Source organism: Dermacentor andersoni, unplaced genomic scaffold (assembly GCF_023375885.2).
Source record: "Dermacentor andersoni unplaced genomic scaffold, qqDerAnde1_hic_scaffold ctg00000044.1, whole genome shotgun sequence".
NCBI classification, from domain to species: Eukaryota; Metazoa; Arthropoda; class Arachnida; order Ixodida; family Ixodidae; genus Dermacentor; species Dermacentor andersoni.
This window is the reverse complement of record NW_027314758.1, coordinates 499793-518958: the sequence shown is the minus strand read 5'-3', so window position 1 is coordinate 518958 and position 19166 is coordinate 499793. Positions and strand designations below refer to the sequence as shown.

Here is a 19166-nt window from a genome sequence, read left to right as displayed (position 1 = left end):
AGGGACCGACGGAGTAGACACCACAAAGCGCTGTAGCAAAGTCGTTATGAGCTTCCCTAGCAAAAAGGGTCCTTTTAGTTTCACCAATACCAACGAAGAATGCAAACTATCAAATATCTTGCAGCGGCTTTGACTTCCAGCTGAATCATAGGAAGCCAGCAAACACTGACACCAAGCATCATATATATATATATATATATATATATATATATATATATATATATTACATAGGGGAAATTACTTGTGCTTAATAAATGAAATAAAGAAACGATGAATTCATGGAAATGAAAGTGGATGAACAACAAACTTGCCGCAGGTGGGGAACGAGCCCACCATCTCCGCATTTCGCGTGCGATGCTCTGCCAACTGAGCTACCACGGCGCCGTTTGCCGAGCCACTTTCTTGGGTATTTATGTTTCATAGCAGAACCCTGTGAGTGTTAGCCAGCGCCACCACTCACAAACCTTTGCGGCGGAAATAAATGTGTAACACAAGCCCAACACCATTACGTTGCATCCTCTCAGCAGGCGAAGGCCCTGTCGAACCCCCTGCTTCCGCCGCTTCGCACGTCGCACCTCGTTTCTCACTTGGCGAGTCTCCGAGGCCGTAGTGTATGGTTCCGAGGCCTACCACGCAATGCGCTAGGCCCCAGGCGAGCCTCCTCCATCGCCGTCTCGACCGCTGCGTTTATCGTATTGAAAAATTGATATACGATGCTAAAATCTAGCAGTTATAATTTTCTGTCGCATTTGAAGACCGTGCCGATTAATATTAGAAGGTTTACAATGATAGACCGGCGAATTGCCTATGTGCAATCACTTCACAATGGAGTGTCATTAAGCCATGAATTAGACACGCTTGAGATGGCTACTTTATTTATACAAAGGCCAGTAGTCTCGTGTGACTGGATCAATGCTGATGGTATTTATTTTAACGGGGTTTTTTTGCGGGAAACTCATCTCAGAGGCCAAATATACGCGTGAGCCCGCACGGGTTCATCATGACTCATAGCATGAGTCGAGGAACGAAGGGCGCAAATCTCATCGATATAATGCACGCAATTACATCCGAGTGGGGAGTTGGATATAATGCGTGGATCAATCAGTGAATGGAATTTCGTCGACTTGCACAGGATAATATGCGGCGAGATTATAAGGCTGTACTGCGTGGGCCATTACGGGCGCTGGGCATAAGTAGAAAGTAGGATTCGGAGCAAGTGGTGGTACATACCAATGATTTTGTCGACAATCTGTGCCAGTAATTAACAACTGCAGCATTCTGTTGTACGAGGTCGCGGGTTCGAGTCCTGGTCCCCGCGCCCTAAATCCGATGCACAGCGAACACAAGAACACTTCTGTGGTGCATATGAATGCGCGTTAATTCCGTAAATGGCACAGTAACAACGAGAAAAACGGGCGAAAACTGAGGGGCCCGATTTTTGCTGGTCAGAGTCATATGAAGTGAACGAATATGAAGCCAAGGATAAGAAAAATCGTTTGGTGATTTATTTGCAATGTATATAAATGATAAGGGAAAGTGAAGTGAAAAGGGACGAAAGAAACAACTTGCTGTCGGTTCGATAATTAGTAACAGTAATAATTCACCCAGTGAAAGAGTTTTGATTGTTTTACGTTTTTCTTTGTTACTCTCAAACGTACATTAAACGTAAGTTGAAATCAGTCGAAAGCGAAATGGAGGAAATGCAGAGCCGCCTGAAATCCACGTAGTATTACGTACCTTTCACTTCCGCAGTGAAGCATCATGCTTGCAACCAGTGTAGACACTATAACGCCACAGTTCCCTCTCGTAATGTTTGGGATAGATATTTACACTGCAGTGTAAGTGCCCGTGTACGGGCATATGGTTGTGCAGTGTCTTGCTTTGATCTATTCCTCATGTTATTTTTCTATACCCGTTACACAATTAAATGTTGTACAAAAGCTGGCGACCGAAGTTGTCACCATTTGTAACACCGTCCATCAAAGCAAAAAGAATAATGAAATATACTTTATTACTGAAAAACAACTTAATATTTTGGAAGAAGCTTCATAGCTGGGGCACCCGATGTAACCTATAGCAGGCTGAAACGATGTCAGCGCAGCCGCGGCCAGTAATCATTCACCCCATGTTCCATCGGCGCGCCGCTTCGCATACAGGACGACAGATAACCTTGAAGTGCGCTTCACGTCTCGCGCGCGTTCCAGCTGTGCTTGCCCTCCTCCCGTCCGGGGCATCGACGGCGGGCGTACCATCGGCCCTGTGCCGCTGGCTGTGACCACATGACGGCGACGGGGTGTAATTGAGCGTCCACGTGGTGTCTGCTGGAAACGAACTCGGCGCGGGGTTCTCGCGGTTTTCTCGGGGGCGCCTCATCGCCGACGCTCCGGCTGGCGCGAGTCGTCCGGAAACCGCGGTACGCGCGCGGGGGGACCATGGCGCCGAGCCGGCTTTCGCGGTTCGTCGTCCCCGCAGTCGTGGCCTCGGTTCTGGCTCTTGGCGAGGGCCGAGAAGGCGTCGACCGGCTGGTGCCGAAGACCTCGCGAGTCTACACCGGTCGAGATCCCGACATTACGGACATTGTGAGTGTCGCGGTAACGTGTTCGGGTATATCACCGCGACACAGCGACGGTTGCATTCATTACCGGTAGCAGTAGTAGCGCAACTAGCAGTAGTGGTACTTGCTGCAAGTTAGCGTGACTAGCATCAGTATTACTTGATAGCATTATTCTAGCAATACTACTGATGGTACCCGTAATAATAATAATAATAATAATAATAATAATAATAATAATAATAATAGTAGTAGTAGTAGTAGTAGTAGTAATAAAATAGCGGGAGCAGTATCACAGTACTACTTGTACAATTATTCTAGCAAATGCAGCAATAGTATTGGTAGTACTGCTGCTCTTCATCATCTTCCTGCCGAAGGCGGTCCCAACTCCATTCGTGCATTTTTCAAGACTTAATCAAAAACATTCCCACTGAAAATGTCCACCCCCCATTTAAGCCCCTGAATGGAGTAATCGAATGGACAACAAAAATAAATAAATGAATATATAATAAATAAATAGTAGTACTGGTTTCAAAAGTAGAAGACAATAATAACTCCGCGGAGGATCCTTAAAAAAATAAAGTGAGAGTATAAGAATTAGTATCAGTAATACTTTGATAGCTTTAAATACAATTGGTAGTAGTGCTTGTAGCAGTAGTAGCAGTAGTCGTAGCAGCATTAGCAGCCGTAGAAGCCTTACGCAGCAGTTAGTAGCAGTCTTGGTGGCGATGATGTCAGTGTTAAAAGTAATATACAGAACTGGTCGACTTGGTTTCGACGCATATTTGTCTGTGTATTCGACTGTGCTTGAACCCCCTAAAACTACGCGTTACTAGTAGTAGTAGTTAGTTGTGATGGTGGGTGGTCGATGGTTAGTCGTTATGGTGATGGTAAGATATTAGTATTTACCAAACCCAGAACAAGGAAGGACACTAAGGAAAAACCAGAATGCGCGTATCAGGATTTAGCAAATCGTCATCGTCCCCTCAGAAAAAACAAATCTCTCTGCTATTCAATAAAGTACAACTGCGCATAAAGCGCACCATAAATCACTTGTACTCAGGTGACCATCTGCGCAGCTGTTCTCACTCCAACACAAATCCGACTTGGGTTGACAGAACGGAACGCACTCAAAGAACAGTAGCAATGAAGTGGTAATCACTTATTTAAAAAAGAGGCGAGTGAGTTTGCACAGCAGGCACCTCGACACTGAGTCCAATTTTACTCATTTAATGCAGATCAGTGTTTCCAGTTTTCGGGTATTATTTTTCCGTTATAAGTTTATTAATTTGCCTCCCGCTTTGTTTCTTTGTAACAGGATAATACGCATAACTCTACCATCAAGAATGACGCACTCACGTTCGTCAAACATCGATTGGGGACCTAACTTTCATCTAACGTCATTTTATCATTATCATTATTATATTAGCTTCACACAAAAGTACTTATCACTATGTTGTGCCTTATTGCAGAACGAGATTTCGTAAAGCTATTAGACGCGTCTGTATCCCAGGAACTCTTAATGAGCTACGATTTTTTTTTCCGCAAACGCAAGACGTTGCTTGAGGAATGTGTTGCACTCATTAGGGACATGACATTTTAATGTTACTATTGTTTTTATAGATTGTCTATTTTGCTTTCTTACTGGTGTAGGCTAAATGGGCTGGATCATTGTGCTGTTTTAGGTTTTTTTGTTCTCCTGTTCAGTGACACAACCTTGCAATGTTATCAGTGTTATCAGTGTTGTCGCCTTGGCGCCTGCCGAATAGTCGGGCCTAGTTATGCGAACCTCGTCTTGGCTTTCTCAACCATCACAACAAAGCGGAAATGTCACCGCCACGACAAAACCATCATGACATTGCAGTTTGATGAAAGTTACGTTACACATATCTGTAAACAACATGCAGTTTATTCAAGCAGTGGCATGGCGATAAAGTATACCACACCATGGCAACGTTAGCCATTCGCTGATAGCATTTCCCAGGATCTCATTATGTAATAAACAGACAAAAAAGCAAATAAACAAATAAAAACCTGCTGGCAGAGTTTAATAGGTTTTGTGAATATGTTTACAATATTGAAATTCTAGAATAACTATGCAACACCAGGTGCTTGTTTTATGCTCTACAGACTTTTTAAATATAATTCGTGCCGGATAGCACAAATATAATCCTCGAACTGTGCTTAAAGAGGCAGGCATTATTTTCACAATCAATCAAACTGCATATCTGAATAACTAACAAAGGGTCACTAAACAAAATTTAGGCACAGTCGAGTACCTCTATAACTAAGGCCTCCACAACGAAATAACCTGTATAACGAAGGTTATAACACGTATCCTGTCCTAGTTTTATTGTGAGCGGTGCGGTATGTCACGTTTACAACGAAGTTACTTGTATAGCGAATCCTTTCAGAGGAATGAATGAATTCTGGGGTTTTACTCGCCAAAGCCACCATTTGATTATGAGACACGCTGTAGTGGAAGACTCCGGATCAATTTTGACAACCAGGAGACCTTTGACGCGTCCCCAATGCGTGGGACACGGGCTGATTTCGGAGGCCTTAGGCACTTTGTCATAAAGGCGTTTGGTGGTAATTACATAACGAAACATTGAAATTTGCATATCTTCGCTGGTGGCATTGCAGGGCATGTCGAGTTGGAACCAATCCTGAGGATGGTACCGGTTTCCACATATGCGCTGTCGAACTTGCGGCAGAAGTACATTGTTGATACACTTATTTTTTTAAAGGCGATTTTATTCATTCAATCACAAAAATAAATGGAATGCCAAGGAATTTCATTGCACACTTCTGCTGTTTATATCTTTAAACTGATGTAATCGTGAGAATTCCTTCCAAGTGGATACGCCTTGCGAAAATACCGGCTACAACTCGTAAATTGCAACAGGTGCCGTTAAGATTGTTTAGTGAACTTTTCTTAATTAGTCAAACATTCATTTCGACTTCTCATCTGGCTCAAGTAACCCAGCTCAAAGACTAGAATTGCGCTGTCTGCCACACGCGATTATACTAGCCTAAAAGAAAGCAGCCATATGGAAGTGCGCATTATGGCAGAAATTAAAGCCGATTCAAAAATAACTAGGATAACTTAAAAGTTTCAATTGTTCCGTGCGAAATTCACGAACTATGTACAGCCACTTCTAAGTTCCACCAGGTGGCACATTCTTGACGAATCGCTGCTTTCTTGGCAAATTTTAATTACCTTCATAGGTGGTCGTGACACTTACTCAACCCCTGTGCATATGGTATACGAAATATCTCCTGCAAAAGAACATTTCTGCAACATACGCCATGTGAGGCTAGGCGCGTATAATCAGTTTTCTCCAATAGCTGCCAGTTGTTTTTCTGCGCGAATAAACACTTGCCAAATGTTTGTGCTATTAGGTCGCAAGCTGCAGTCGTTTCTATATATACTGCGACCGTAGAGGCGCTCTTTGTTGGTGTCGAAACATCTCTGTCAACCTGAACCCGATGTAAATGCCGTAACATGGAAACCGGGAACCACCTCCTGCAGGAGACCCTCGTGAGGCGCAAGGGCTACCCGTTTGAACGTCACCGTGTCGTCACCGACGATGGTTACATCATCGAGATGCACCGAATACCCTGGGGCAGGATGGGCAAGCCGACCGGTTGGCCACCGAAGAGACAGCCCATCCTGCTCATGAGCGGCCTGCTCGGAGATTCCTCGAACTACGTGCTCGATTTTCCGGACCAGTCGCTCGGTGAGCTCGATGACAGTCAAGTCTTGTTAATTTTATTTGCCTGATACGGACGGACGGACGGACGGACGGACGGACGGACGGACGGACGGACTGACGGACGGACGGACGGACGGACGGACAGACGGACGGACAGACAGACGGACAGACAGACAGACAGACAGACAGACAGACAGACGGACAGACAGACAGACAGACAGACGGACAGACAGACGGACAGACAGACGGACAGACAGACGGACAGACAGACAGACAGGCAGACAGACAGACAGACAGACAGACGGACAGACAGACGGACAGACAGACAGACAGACAGACGGACAGACAGACGGACAGACAGACGGACAGACGGACAGACAGACGGACAGACAGACGGACAGACAGACGGACAGACAGACAGACAGACAGACAGACGGACAGACGGACAGACAGACGGACAGACGGACAGACAGACGGACAGACGGACAGACAGACGGACAGACGGACAGACAGACGGACAGACAGACGGACAGACAGACAGACAGACGGACAGACAGACGGACAGACGGACAGACAGACAGACAGACAGACAGACAGACAGACAGACAGACAGACAGACAGACAGACAGACAGACAGACAGACAGACAGACAGACAGACAGACAGACAGACAGACAGACGAGCATTCAACAAACATTTAACAAACAAAACAAAGAGGTGTCCGCCGCAGTTCATTTCTGTTTTATGTACTAGAGCTATCACACTTTGGTACTTACCCGCGGTAGCAATGGTTAGGTCGGTTTCAATGCTGACACACTTACTGCTTCTACTTCAAGAATAACACGCGGCCAAGTTAAGTAACAAAGCTAGGCTAGTCGGTTACACCGCAGTTTTGGGCACCACGGCTCATTATTGTGGCTACTGACGGGTCTGGGGACTGCCTGGACGATATTAATGATTCAAATATGAACCTTGTGTTCACAAATGTACCTCACCTCGAAGCTCTTCCTAGACGAGCGGAGGACAACGCCACCCCTCGACTAAAAAAAATACTGAGCTTCGATAACTCTCCTTGGCGATTCCAACGACCAGGATCGAATTGCTTGAGAAACCTCCATTAATTTCAGTGCACTAGGTCGCACGCTGCAGTCGTTCCTATATATACTATGACTGTAGAGGCGATCTTTGTTGGTGACGTCATGAGGTCTTGGTTACAAAAATAATATCAGGAATCGCCTTAGGGTGTTATTTCAGCACGGTTACCACTCCGGTCGAGAGATAAAGCTACCATTCTATTTCTCGACTAGTATGACCGGTGCAGTACAGTCCCTGCCGGCCGTTTCCCCCTTCCCTTGTGTAGGGTAGCCAACTGCGCTCAGCCTGGTCAACCTCCTTTATTTCCCCTTACTACCACTCTTTTCCTCTCACATCTCTCTGTGTACAGACAGTGGATAGATCGCTTTCTTGTGCTTTCTTTCTAACTTTCATTCTCTAGGGTATTTCCAAATACCTGCCAGGTGCAAATGGCATACCTACAATTTATCGTCATAACTATCGAGTCAAGGCACAGTGACGAATGGAGGTACGTTCAAGAGTGCGTGGGTCAGTGAGACGCAGAAGTGTTCAAAGACCCCAGTAATAATCGAAGAGATAAAAACATATGTGTCAACGACTCTTTTGTCTGTGGGGCTGTCAAAGAAACAGCTGCATTATTCCCGGCATACAATGTATATGCCTCGTGCATAAGTGACGACGTTCTGAAGCTTGACGGAACAGCGTTAGGAAGCGGATGAAAAGGAGGACGACACACACTTGAACTCCGACCTTCCCGTTGTGTCTTCTGCGCTGTTTGTTCTACGGGAGGTTTTTTCCAATAGCACCGATGTTTTCTGGCCCGTAAGGCTGCAACAAGAGGGGCTGCGGGGACGTCTCAAAATTTGGAAATTAGCTTAACTGCGGCACTCATTAAATAATGCCGTTAGAATTTCCAGGTGCAAGGAGCAAAAGGACAGCACCGTATTCTATATCAGTAATTTGTTAGAGAGGTTTTTTTCCTTCCCTTCGGTAGAATTCATATATCCAGGACTGGCGGTGTCAATGTGACAGAATATGAATATGTACTAGTCTGAAGACTCATAACTACACTGTCATCATAGTAATTATCGTGGCCGTCATAGCATCATCGTGATTGTCACCAATATCATAAAAAAGCATCATTATGCGATGACTGTGCTCCGAGACACGCGATAACTGATCATCAGCCAGCGTTGCGACGCCATCTATTAGGCCATAGCATCGTGCAGAACCCAGGAACTCGGATTCAGCAATGTGAGCAGGCAAATAAATGCTCTTGCATTCAAAGTTCACCTTGGCGTACCCCATCCCGAACTCGTTACGACGCAGGGTTCGTACTCGCGGACCAGCAGTACGACGTTTGGATCGGCAACGTCCGCGGAAACTCGTACGGCAAGGCGCACGTAAACCTCAAGGTCCGCTCGAAGGCGTTCTGGAACTTCTCGTGAGTCACTCTGATTACATAGTTTCGTCGCAACCCGCAATCGTACTTTTTCTTATATATTTTTTTTTCGCGTCTGGCAACAGTTTGACGTAATGTGCCTTGATGACAGGCAGCCCTTATGTACGCGAACATGTGGAAATAGCCAGAAGCAAGGCTGCGTGCAACATCATTGTCAGTAACGCCCATAGCATTGCAGCAGACAAAATAACAAGCCTACACCCACCGACAGTTCGCGCGTTTGCTTATCATCTTGCGTTCCGAAAAAAAAAAAGAAATCGCAGTTATTGGGACAAGAACACTTCGTGCATAATATTAGGTATTTACACATATTTGTATAACAAAGACAAAAATATTATTGTAATAAAGTAAGATGCTACGGCTAAAATATATGCTGCGAATATGGCTGACACTTCTCGACAGAGACATGGATGCCTCAATAAAAACTTGCACAAGAATTCCAGTGTCAGAGAGCTGATGACGCTATGAACGCATTGCATGGCGTCGCCGCGCATAACGAACAAATGCTCGGATAAAAAACAAAACCACTCGGGTGAACTTTTTCTAACGGTGTAAATGGGGGAAGACAAAAATAATAGCGAGCGTTAGTTCGGCAAAGCTGACGTGAGGCCTACTTGCCTTGGTAGCATCAATCTACCTGTTTTCGGTAAACAGATACGACTACTTCATCTGATAAGACAGAAAAAGAAAAGATCACGATTAAGCGTGGTGAAACTTACATTTGCCTTTTATATCTATATGCTCATGGGTGTATAGGACTGTGTGCTGTGGATTTATGACCCTATGAGGTGGTTTTCTTTTTTTTTTTTCGTTTTCTGACATAATATTTATATTGTTGTTTCCGCTAATCAAAAGGAGTAGTCATCACCATTATTAGGTGAATACGTCTCTCTTTTTTATTTCAATAAAAAAAAGGGCGGCAACTCGCCATTCAAGCGACGAAGAAAGAACCGCCGGCACACAGGTGCACTGGCTATAGTACATGAAAAAAATGCCAGCCTTAAGATTTATTTAACATTAAGCGACGGCTAAACGAACTGCATTTAGTATCGCTGTCAGTATTCATTGGGTGCGTTCACTCATTACACGCCCTTTTCCCAATAAAACCAGTTAGAAATCTACTATTAGAAGTAGCTGGTCGCTCCATTATGCGTTTACTCCCTTTAAAGGATTTCAACGGCTCGCTCCCTTACGCTCTCACGTGAATTCGCGCGCAGCTTTCACGAACACGCCGTGTTGGACCTTCCGGCGCAGATTGACTACGTGCTTCGCGCCACGGAGCGGCAGGATGTTCCTTACGTGGGCGTCTCACAGGGTACGCTCGTACTCTTCACCATGCTCTCCGAGAGACCCGAGTACAACCGAAAGGCGAGTGAAAATGCAGTCTTGCATGTCTCATTTCTGTGTCGCGGGGAAGTGCTCAAATGCAGTCCGTATACCCGAGGCCCGCCCCAATATCAGCCCAAAAATGCTCTTCCACTTCTCCTACGCGCATAACCCGCTGCAGTATCCCAGTGGCCATGACGGGGTGCTGCCGAGCTTGAGGTCGCGGGTTCAATTCCGGCAAAGGGGCGTTATGCATAAACGACCGTATACTGTGCATTGAGCGCACGTTAAAGAACCTCAGGCAGTCAAAACTAATCCGGAGCTTCCCACTACGGCGTGCCTCATAATCAGATCGCGGTTTTTGCATCTAAAACGCCTAAATTTAATTAGTTATTTTAATTTAGTCATAACATGTCAACAAGCGTAACAAAGAAACTCGAATTTCTTCGTTCTACATCTTGTGACTTTAACGCGATAGTATTTTTGGCTTATCCTATATTTCGATGATTATTTATCAACATCACTTTTTGTTAGAGCCACGTCCACGCAGTGAAAAAGTTGGGTCGAGAGTAGTATAGTCCAGCACACCTGACGCACACCCATGCAACTACCACCGATGTGCCTGTCACGTGCCTTTGTATGTCACATCGCTTCGAAGGCCCCCCGCCTCCTCCGTCTTCCACGCTCCTCCACTCTGAGCCCTCCGGGTGCTCTGTGGAGGACATACCTTCTTACATCGCCGAAGGCGAAACGGGTTGTGTCCGAAACATGGTGTCTACAACGTGTTTCCGGTTCTGCAATTGCTTCCGGCGCAAACAGTTCACAAAAAGTTCACTTTCGAGATCTCTTTCTGTTACTCAGAGTCAGCGGTCACTGGTTGATAGATTTTGACACCACCTCTTTTCATCTTACAATGTTATCGCTTTAAAACCCTTGAGAGGGCGCGTATCGTGCGTTGGTGTCAGGATCTACTCACCTATGCCTTTGAATCCATTGTCTCCGAGATGTACCCGCCTTATTTCGCACCGCCAGCAAGAGTGAAAGCCCAGAGTGCGTTGTTATAACGGTATGTATCAAAGGAATGCAAGAGTCACGTTGACAAGAATATCGATGCGCGAGATATAAGAATGCACTGACCAGATGGCATCTGAACTCAGTCACATCGACCGTTGCGCAGGTGAAGGCATTCGCCGGGTTGGCACCGTTCAACAAGCTGACGCACGTGGAAATCGTCGCATTGACAGCGTTCACGCCGTACGCCGAGAAGTACTTGGTAAGCAAAGGTCTCATATTTCTGCGTAATACACTAAAGCTAAATGAAGGACGAATAATAAATAACACTTTTCCATCAATCTCTTATTGAACTTTAGCCTCTTTTTCATTGCATATTAGTGCTTTTATTATATATTAGTATATTAGTGCGGTAAAATTTGTGTTTTTGCATGCCTACCTTTTTCCTACAAACTCGTTTTACTCTTACGCAGATAATTCTTCTTCATCATCGTCATCATCATCATCATCATTATTTATTGACCCTTAAGGGCCCCTGTTGAGGTGTTACATAAGGGGGGAGCATACATAAGAAAAATAAACGTACAAACAATCATGACTGAAGTAAGAAACAATAACAATAACATTCAGAAGGTGTAAAGAAGGTGTAATCAAATGAATGTCAAACACAAAAAGTAATAACCAATGCACTAAAAAAAATGTGATGTAGTAAAAATAAGTCACATCCATTAAGCATCAATACTCAGAAAGTTCGTTAGTATGTTTCGAAACTTGGTAGGATTACGTCCGATTACTACGCGGTCCGGTAAACTATTCCATTCTGCAATAGCTACCGGCAAGGAAGAGCTGTTGAAGGATTTAGTCGAGCCGTGAAGACGTAGAATACTGAGGGTGTTTGAGAGACGGCGTGAAGTGCGGTTGGCTGGCAAAAGAAGATTGTCGCGTGAATGCGGGAAATCGTAATAGAGCTTTTGAAAGAAGCATAAGCGTGAGATTTTTCGGCGATGTGCTAATGATTGAATGTGGAGGGATGATTTGACAAAACAAGGCCGATCAGATTAAAAACGCGCCTGCTTACGTTTGAAACTGTTTAAAAGCGAACGTTCTTTTGCCTCTTCCCTCGACTTTCTGACTGTTGCTGCTGCTGTAGCTGCTGCCTGCTGGCTGCTGGCTGCCGCCTTGCCGATTAGTTTTTCGGCAAATAGCTGGGTCATACAGAAAGCAATGTCGCCACCACGCCGTCATGGTCGTACCATTGCCATCCCTGCATGGTGGCTCCTGGACTCAATCTGAGGCGATTGGCCGGTACCGGGTACAGAGCAAACAAACACCGAGTGTAGTGCCAATCGAAGTGGTCCTTGCCGAATGCGTGCGTCATAGTGAAAGTAAGGTCGGTTTAATTGACTGGTATAAAACACATTTCAAACAAACACACACACACACGCACATAAAGAAAGAAAACTCAGTGCCCTTCCACCATAAAGGAAAGAAACAAAATAGGAGAGGTCTTGACGTCACGTTTTTGAAGCCGGAAATGCAGCCATGTTGGTGTGCCATCTCTTGTTGCCCCTCCAATCAGCTCGCCGGAGAAGTTCGGCGCGAACTTTGAACTTGCATTGCTACGAGCTGCCGGAAGTGTGTGCTGCTGACGCGCGTCAGAACAAAGCCTACGAAACGTCTGTAGCAGCTTTAGTGAAGCAGACGCGTTCCTGTGCTTTTCCGTTGCACATTGAAGAAGTTGACGAAGACCCGCGCCGTGATTACTTGAGTTTCGGCCATTCCCTGTGACAACCATTCCACTCTGTGAAGATGGAATGGCAGCGAAAGGTGACGACAGTCAAAGCTCTCAAATGAAAAGCAATGTACTTTCACTGCCATTCCATCTTATCAGAGTGGAATGGTCGTCATTTCTTTAACTGAATCTTGTGGTACTTGTATAGCGGACTCTTCATCAGGTAGCCGAGTCACACCTTGATGTTCGTCTTCTTCACGAGACCCTTTCTATAGGTCGGCTTGGCGAGCAGTCGCCTCTTCAGATGCATTTCGATGGCTATGTCGTCGTCGATGTGCCTCGGAAGACTCTGCATGGTTTGCTGAACGTCGATGGGCACGTTCACGGCTTGCGCCTTGATTCCCTACTGTCCCCGGCCGTGATGAGCCTGATGCACATGGACGGGATCCGCAGCCCAATCAGGCGTTCCTCTACGGCGTTCAGTTTCAGCAGATACTCCGGAATGCGAGGGTACACGTATCCATTCGCGATCGAGTACTGGGACACCACACTTTTCAGCAGAGATTCCTTGCACGTCCCGCACACTTTGAAGTCGGCCACGTCACCTGGAACGTCTGGAAACATACGGGACAGTACCTGTAGCGCACGGTCCCGGTTAGTCACGTCTCGTACATTTCCGATCCTCGTCAGGTCGTTCTCGAACCACAGATGGTAGCACAGTCTGCAACTGAATCCGAAATGTTTATCCAGAAAATCTCGTCGTAACTTGGCATCCGGCCGTACTTTTGAAATCGTTCACTCGGTCCATCCGGTACCTCTGCAGCCGTATTGCGTTGCGAGTCTGGCGTCGTTGCTCATTCGGTGGTGCCCGGGCTCGCGAATGTCGTTTTCGTTCAGCATCGCGCGAACGTTCTTCGTCACTGCCCATTTAGTTTGACATTTTACAACAAAGATTTCTTTGATGGATTAATTACCTGATCGATTCATTCATTCATTCATTCATTCATTTTTGTTGGCTTGTGCGAAAGGATAGGCGTGAGAGGTGCCCTGTCCTTTCTGCAGCACCGTGTAGGCCTTGATGTTGTTTCAGTGGACGAATAAGGCGAACGCTGCGACCCGTTGCGCAGACGAGCGGCCACGAAGCGTTCCTGTCGGAAGTGCTGCCGCGGGGCGCCTTCTACATGCCGTGGGCCAGCAAATTCTGCGCGCTCCCCACGCGAGCCATCTGCTCGCTGATCGGCGACATAGTCGGCGACCTCGGGAGCAAGTACATGAACGAGGTGCGAGCGAGGGCATGTTTGTACTACGTGCAGATGAATCGCCAAAGGAAGATGGGCGTGACCATGGACAGGCACGTGTAGAAGAGCTAAATTCCTTTTAAATGTCACTGGGCGATACGACAAGATCACGAACACGGGGACGGCCTAACATCTTGAGCAAGAGAGATAGAGAGACGGGGAAAGGGAGAGGGGGGAGGGACCATCACAGCATCCGAAACCTGGCACTGTTTCATGTTACGAGGAGGAATGAGACGCCAAACGCCGGAGTGCTTCTGAAGTAGCTGCTAGCCTGCCCACTTGCATTTCCAAAGGCCCATACAGTGATGGTCCCCTGTTTTTTCTTTTAAAGTTACTTTGGCCAGTCCTGTGTGTATGATTGCGTAATTGTGCTTATTGGGCCCAATGGCATTTAATTGCAATTTAGCATTCCTACGTGTTGGTCCTGCTGGTCCCTGTCTTAATTTCTCTTTATTTAATACCGGAATACCAGTCCGCTCAATTCCTACTCTTCTCACTGCCTTTCGCTCAGCATGCAAACTCCTGCCTCAACCCACCCCCTTGCCCCTTGATCACCCTACACCCTTGTATCCTAAATTTGATTCCCTCATGCTGCTTGTAATGCCTGTAAGGCATAATAACCCGCCCTACTGCACTCATGCGTGCAGAACAAAACATGGCCAAGAATGTGAAGCAGCAGGGAAAAGAATGTCACAATAAAAAAAAAACCATGGTGCGAATCAGAATGCGTGTCTACAAGGAGAGGATATCAACGGTTTGCAGCTTTAAACAAGCGCACAACACTTTGAGTGTGCCTGCCCGGATTGAACTTGCTCTTTAGTTGCGAGTAGTGCCTGTCGTATGTTTGTCTTTCGTCCTCGTACAAGAGATCGGGAGAGGAAAAATAAAAGATAGAAAAATGGCTGCTTTTGAAAACATGGTTTCAAGAAAAGTGTTCTTTTTTTTTATTTGACGGTGCTATCTATTTATTTTTAAGGTGCATCGAAATGTGGACTATGCCTTCGCTTAACTTTTTTTTTTTTTCACTTCAAGCCGCCTAGTAGCAACTAACACAACTGTCGTATTTTTATAAGCAGATTTTGAAGAAATTAGGTTTTGTTAGGCGTGTTGTGCTTTTAGCTCTTGTGCCCTCCTTAAACAGAATTTAAGAAAAGCGTGACATCAGTTTCAAAGTGATGAAGACGCGCGCGACTGTTTGCCCCACACAGGCTAAAAGAAATGCGGCAAAGCATTCTGCGTATTCCTAACCTAACCTAACCTAACCTACCAAAGTTTTCTGCAGTCGACGTTTAGCAGAAGACGCTTAAGTAGTGTAAAGAGATTTCATTAGTATAAGCTAAACTACTAGGTTCCGCATCCGTTTAAATTGTTTACGCGATATTTCTAGCTGCGTGTCTCAGGATATATAACCGCTCGTGAGTTTCGGCCCAATGTGGAACGAATAAAAAAGCTCTATTTTGATTATTCCTTCCAGAAGCCCCTCTTTTTCAGTGCAGTCGATGGGGCTTGACAACTAATATTCTCTCTCTGGTGGAATGCCATAAAGCAACTAGAGTTCTAACGAATTGGTTGACATGAGACAGAGCTTCCTGATGCCTCAACCGCAATGTTTTGAAACATAAAACTTGAATGGCGACCACAACTGTTGCGCTGTCTACCGCATTTACTCGAAAAGAGATCGGTCACGAATATAGGTCGACCCTTATATATTGAAGTCAGTGAGAAAGAAATGTAATTCGAATGTAGGTCAACGATATCCTATTAGAAGAACGAAAAACTTTGGAATATGGCATATCCTTATTTACCATAAGCTCGCTAGCCGACGCCCCAAGCTACATCCTCGTTGTAACTGCCAGAGAATAAGCCGTCCTCTTCGAATGCCTCGCAGGCGTCCTTGGCACGCCAAGCGACGTCATCCTCGGTGCCGTCGAGTGCATAGGTTATGCAGCCTTTTTTTAAGCCAGTCAGGATAATCTTTAGACTGGCCTTAGTAGGGCGCGATGGAGGAACTTTGTTAGCTCGGAAGTCGAAATGATTTGGTCACGAATATAGGTCGGTAGTTCATTTAGCGTAGCAATTTAAATATATATATATATATATATATATATATATATATATATATATAATAAGAGCGCTCAATCTATATTCGAATAAATACGGTAGCCTCGGTCGCAGCACTGTTGTAGAAGACAGAGCTAGCTGTATTACCTTGTGTATTTATCAGAATGCGAGTTCTGTTGGCAGAACTCGCGAACTGCTGGCTGAATACTTCATTGCTAACCTCGAACATGTGAGCTTAGAGTTTCTCAATAAATGGAGGCAGCGCAACTTCAGCCAAATGTCTGCCAGGTTTCTTCATCGCACTACATTACAGTGAAACCACGCATAAGCAACGGGTGCGGTGAAGCGACGTAGCAGACTTTCTTGTACTCTAGCAGGAACATCCGACCTCGTCTCTGCCCGTCTGTCGCACACCGTTGGTAGTGTCTGCTTCATTTCCCGTCCTAATAATGATGATAACGTTGCACCTCGCAGACGAGGCTTCCTGTCTACCTGCATTTCATGCCTGGAGGTACGTCCACCAAGAACATCGTTCACTTTGCTCAGGTACGCGTAAGAGGCAGAAATACGGGAAAATTCAAAGAAAGCGTGAATGCCAAGAGTGCGATCCCGCCCAATTAACGCCTTTGAAGCAGAGAGCGGATGAAGCCATATGACGTGTGACTTTCTTGGTCCTTTCACCCAGCTGGTGGCTTCTGCGAGACCTCAGAAGTTCGACTATGGGCCTCGAAGGAACATGCTTATCTACGGTCAGGTGAGACTCAAAGAGGATACGTACAGGGAAGTGAACCACACTCACGTCCGGTTTGCTACCCTACACCGGCAGGAGAATACACAGATGAAAAAAAAAGGTAATAGTGGAGAACAAGAAATCATGCGAAAGCTTCTCTAGGAGTGGTCTAAGTATGCGTAAGCATTGTGCCCTTTGCTCATCTCCGCACGGCCTGGTTTCATTATGAAACCAGGCTGTGTGGTTTCATTATGAAACCAGGCATATGAATTTTATGAAACTGGATCTGGCCAGTACAAGCGGCAGCCCTGCGGCGACACAAACTGGTGAAACCGGTGGCGCAAGGAGCATTTATGACGCAAGCAAAGTACTGCAGGTGGCGGCGCTAGGTGCGGTGATGACGTTCCGATCATTTATAAGCCGTTATCGCTGTTTAGCGCCTTGTCCATCCGCGTCGAACCATTGACCAAACGTACTCTGGCGGCGGCTTCGTATGGCACCACCGCGTGGACCGTACCATGAAAGCGATATGCGATGCCGACAAAGAGTGCCGATGGCTGATGGCTGCGCGCGCTGTGTTCTCGCAGCTTACTTAGCGTAGAAGAAAAATGCGTGACCCCGTATCTTGAAAGCGATCTGTGAAAGTGGCAGATTGAGGCGTGAGCTGAGGGCTCCGTGAGCGTTGTGTTCTCGCCGCTTCGTTGGCGTTGAAACGAGAGGCACCACCAATGCGACTTCGCTCGCTGCTGAGGGCGCTATCTTGAAAGTGGTCCTCTTACGGGACGGACCGACGTAGGGACGGACAATTTTCTTGCTTGGTAAGCACAGAAACGCTCACGCATTTAAAATAGCATTAGTTACTTCAGTCGACAAATCTCTGTGATTGTTTATAGACTTGGTATGGTCAGGTAAGGGTTTGCGCAAAAGCTTACCCGTATGGAAACTAAGCAAGTTGGTCTGACATTGCTAACGGTAAATCAGCGTGAACTGAACTTGAGGTTTTTGTTTGCTATTAGGACTACAAAAACAATATGATGCTCTTTTGTTGGATTTACGACTGCAACAACATGACATTCGTTTGTTTGCGTTAGCTCTACAAGAACAATACGACATTCGCGTGTACGCATACCATGCATATCGTTCTTATGGCATAGGGAGCATGAACCTCAATAAACGCGAATGCATATACAACGTTTGTTCTTATTCTCTTTCTCTTCTTTTGAATTGTGTGTGCGTGCGCCTTTGTTTTATTGTTGTTCTTATTGAGACGTCGTATTTTTTTGGAGTGTCGGTGGAATTGTATGTGTTCTATAAAAGGAAAGAGGCAGCTGCAGTTTCTCAATTGGTGTCGCTGGCCGGCTCGCACTTAGTTTTGACAGTTACTAATCAACAACACATAATAACGAAACAGCGCAAGGTCCCTAAACAGAAAGGAACACGTGTGGACAGACACATCACCTGCACATGTCCATGCATGTCAGCTTTTCTTCGAGGTTGTGCCGCCGGTTTACCGTTAACGTAAACTATTTTTTACTGTTTTCGCTGAAGGTCGAAGTGTTGAAAGAATCAAACTTCAGAAAGAGTGGCAGCGAGCGGTTCAGGAGAAAACTGGAGCCAAGAGCCCTCGCAGCGCCGATTAAGTGATTTGTGTATGCTCAGCCCCGATACAGCACAGTGTACTGATGTATGCGTTAGCGATAAATTTGGTACAGCATACCCATAACGCGCCAAAAACAGGAACCGCAAGACTAGAGTCACGTCTGCTAAATTTAATTTGGTGGTCTATTAACGCATAACAAGGCCCAACCTATTATCGTATGGCATCGCCGCTGTCTTTGTGCTTCTATTCTAGCGTAACACGTAACAATATTACCCATGGGTAGCGACAGTGCAATTGCAGGAACTATCAGAAAGATTGAATGGAAAAACTAAAGTCTTCATTTTAAGAACTTGTGCCCAGAAAGCAAGGAACACCGAGTCGTGTAAAGGAAGGTGGCAAGAAAGATGTGTGGCCCAGGCAGCCGCGGAGTTTATTTTCACTGGAGTAGCGTGTTGGATTGGTCTGATTGGCACGTGACGGAGCATGAAGGAAACCGCGCTAAAAACAGGACGGTGACGAGATGTAGCGCCGTGTTTGCCCACTCTCGTCAAACATCCTGTTTTTAGCACTGTTTCCTTCGAGTTAAGTCACACTAATAAAGCG

At 45.9% G+C, this 19166-nt stretch overlaps 1 protein-coding gene across 1 annotated transcript; it reads left to right on the top strand.

Moving 5' to 3' along the window:
* The first annotated feature begins 6059 nt into the window (after positions 1 to 6059).
* On the top strand, positions 6060 to 14235 carry LOC140214439 (lipase 3-like). The gene is made up of 5 exons (XM_072285795.1): positions 6060 to 6294; positions 8673 to 8787; positions 10023 to 10173; positions 11309 to 11404; positions 14002 to 14235. Exons 1-5 carry the CDS (start codon positions 6060 to 6062, stop codon positions 14233 to 14235), a joined length of 831 nt encoding a protein of 276 aa, XP_072141896.1.
* The last annotated feature ends 4931 nt before the right edge of the window (positions 14236 to 19166 follow it).

What these genes read in the sequence shown, in the direction of transcription:
- LOC140214439 (XM_072285795.1), top strand. Translation starts at nt 6,060, where the DNA reads ATGGAAACCGGGAACCACCTCCTGCAGGAGACCCTCGTGAGGCGCAAG. An exon ending in TTTTCCGGACCAGTCGCTCG is followed by an intron (nt 6,295 to 8,672) that starts GTGAGCTCGATG and finishes GTTACGACGCAG; the next exon opens with GGTTCGTACTCGCGGACCAG. An exon ending in AAGGCGTTCTGGAACTTCTC is followed by an intron (nt 8,788 to 10,022) that starts GTGAGTCACTCT and finishes ATTCGCGCGCAG; the next exon opens with CTTTCACGAACACGCCGTGT.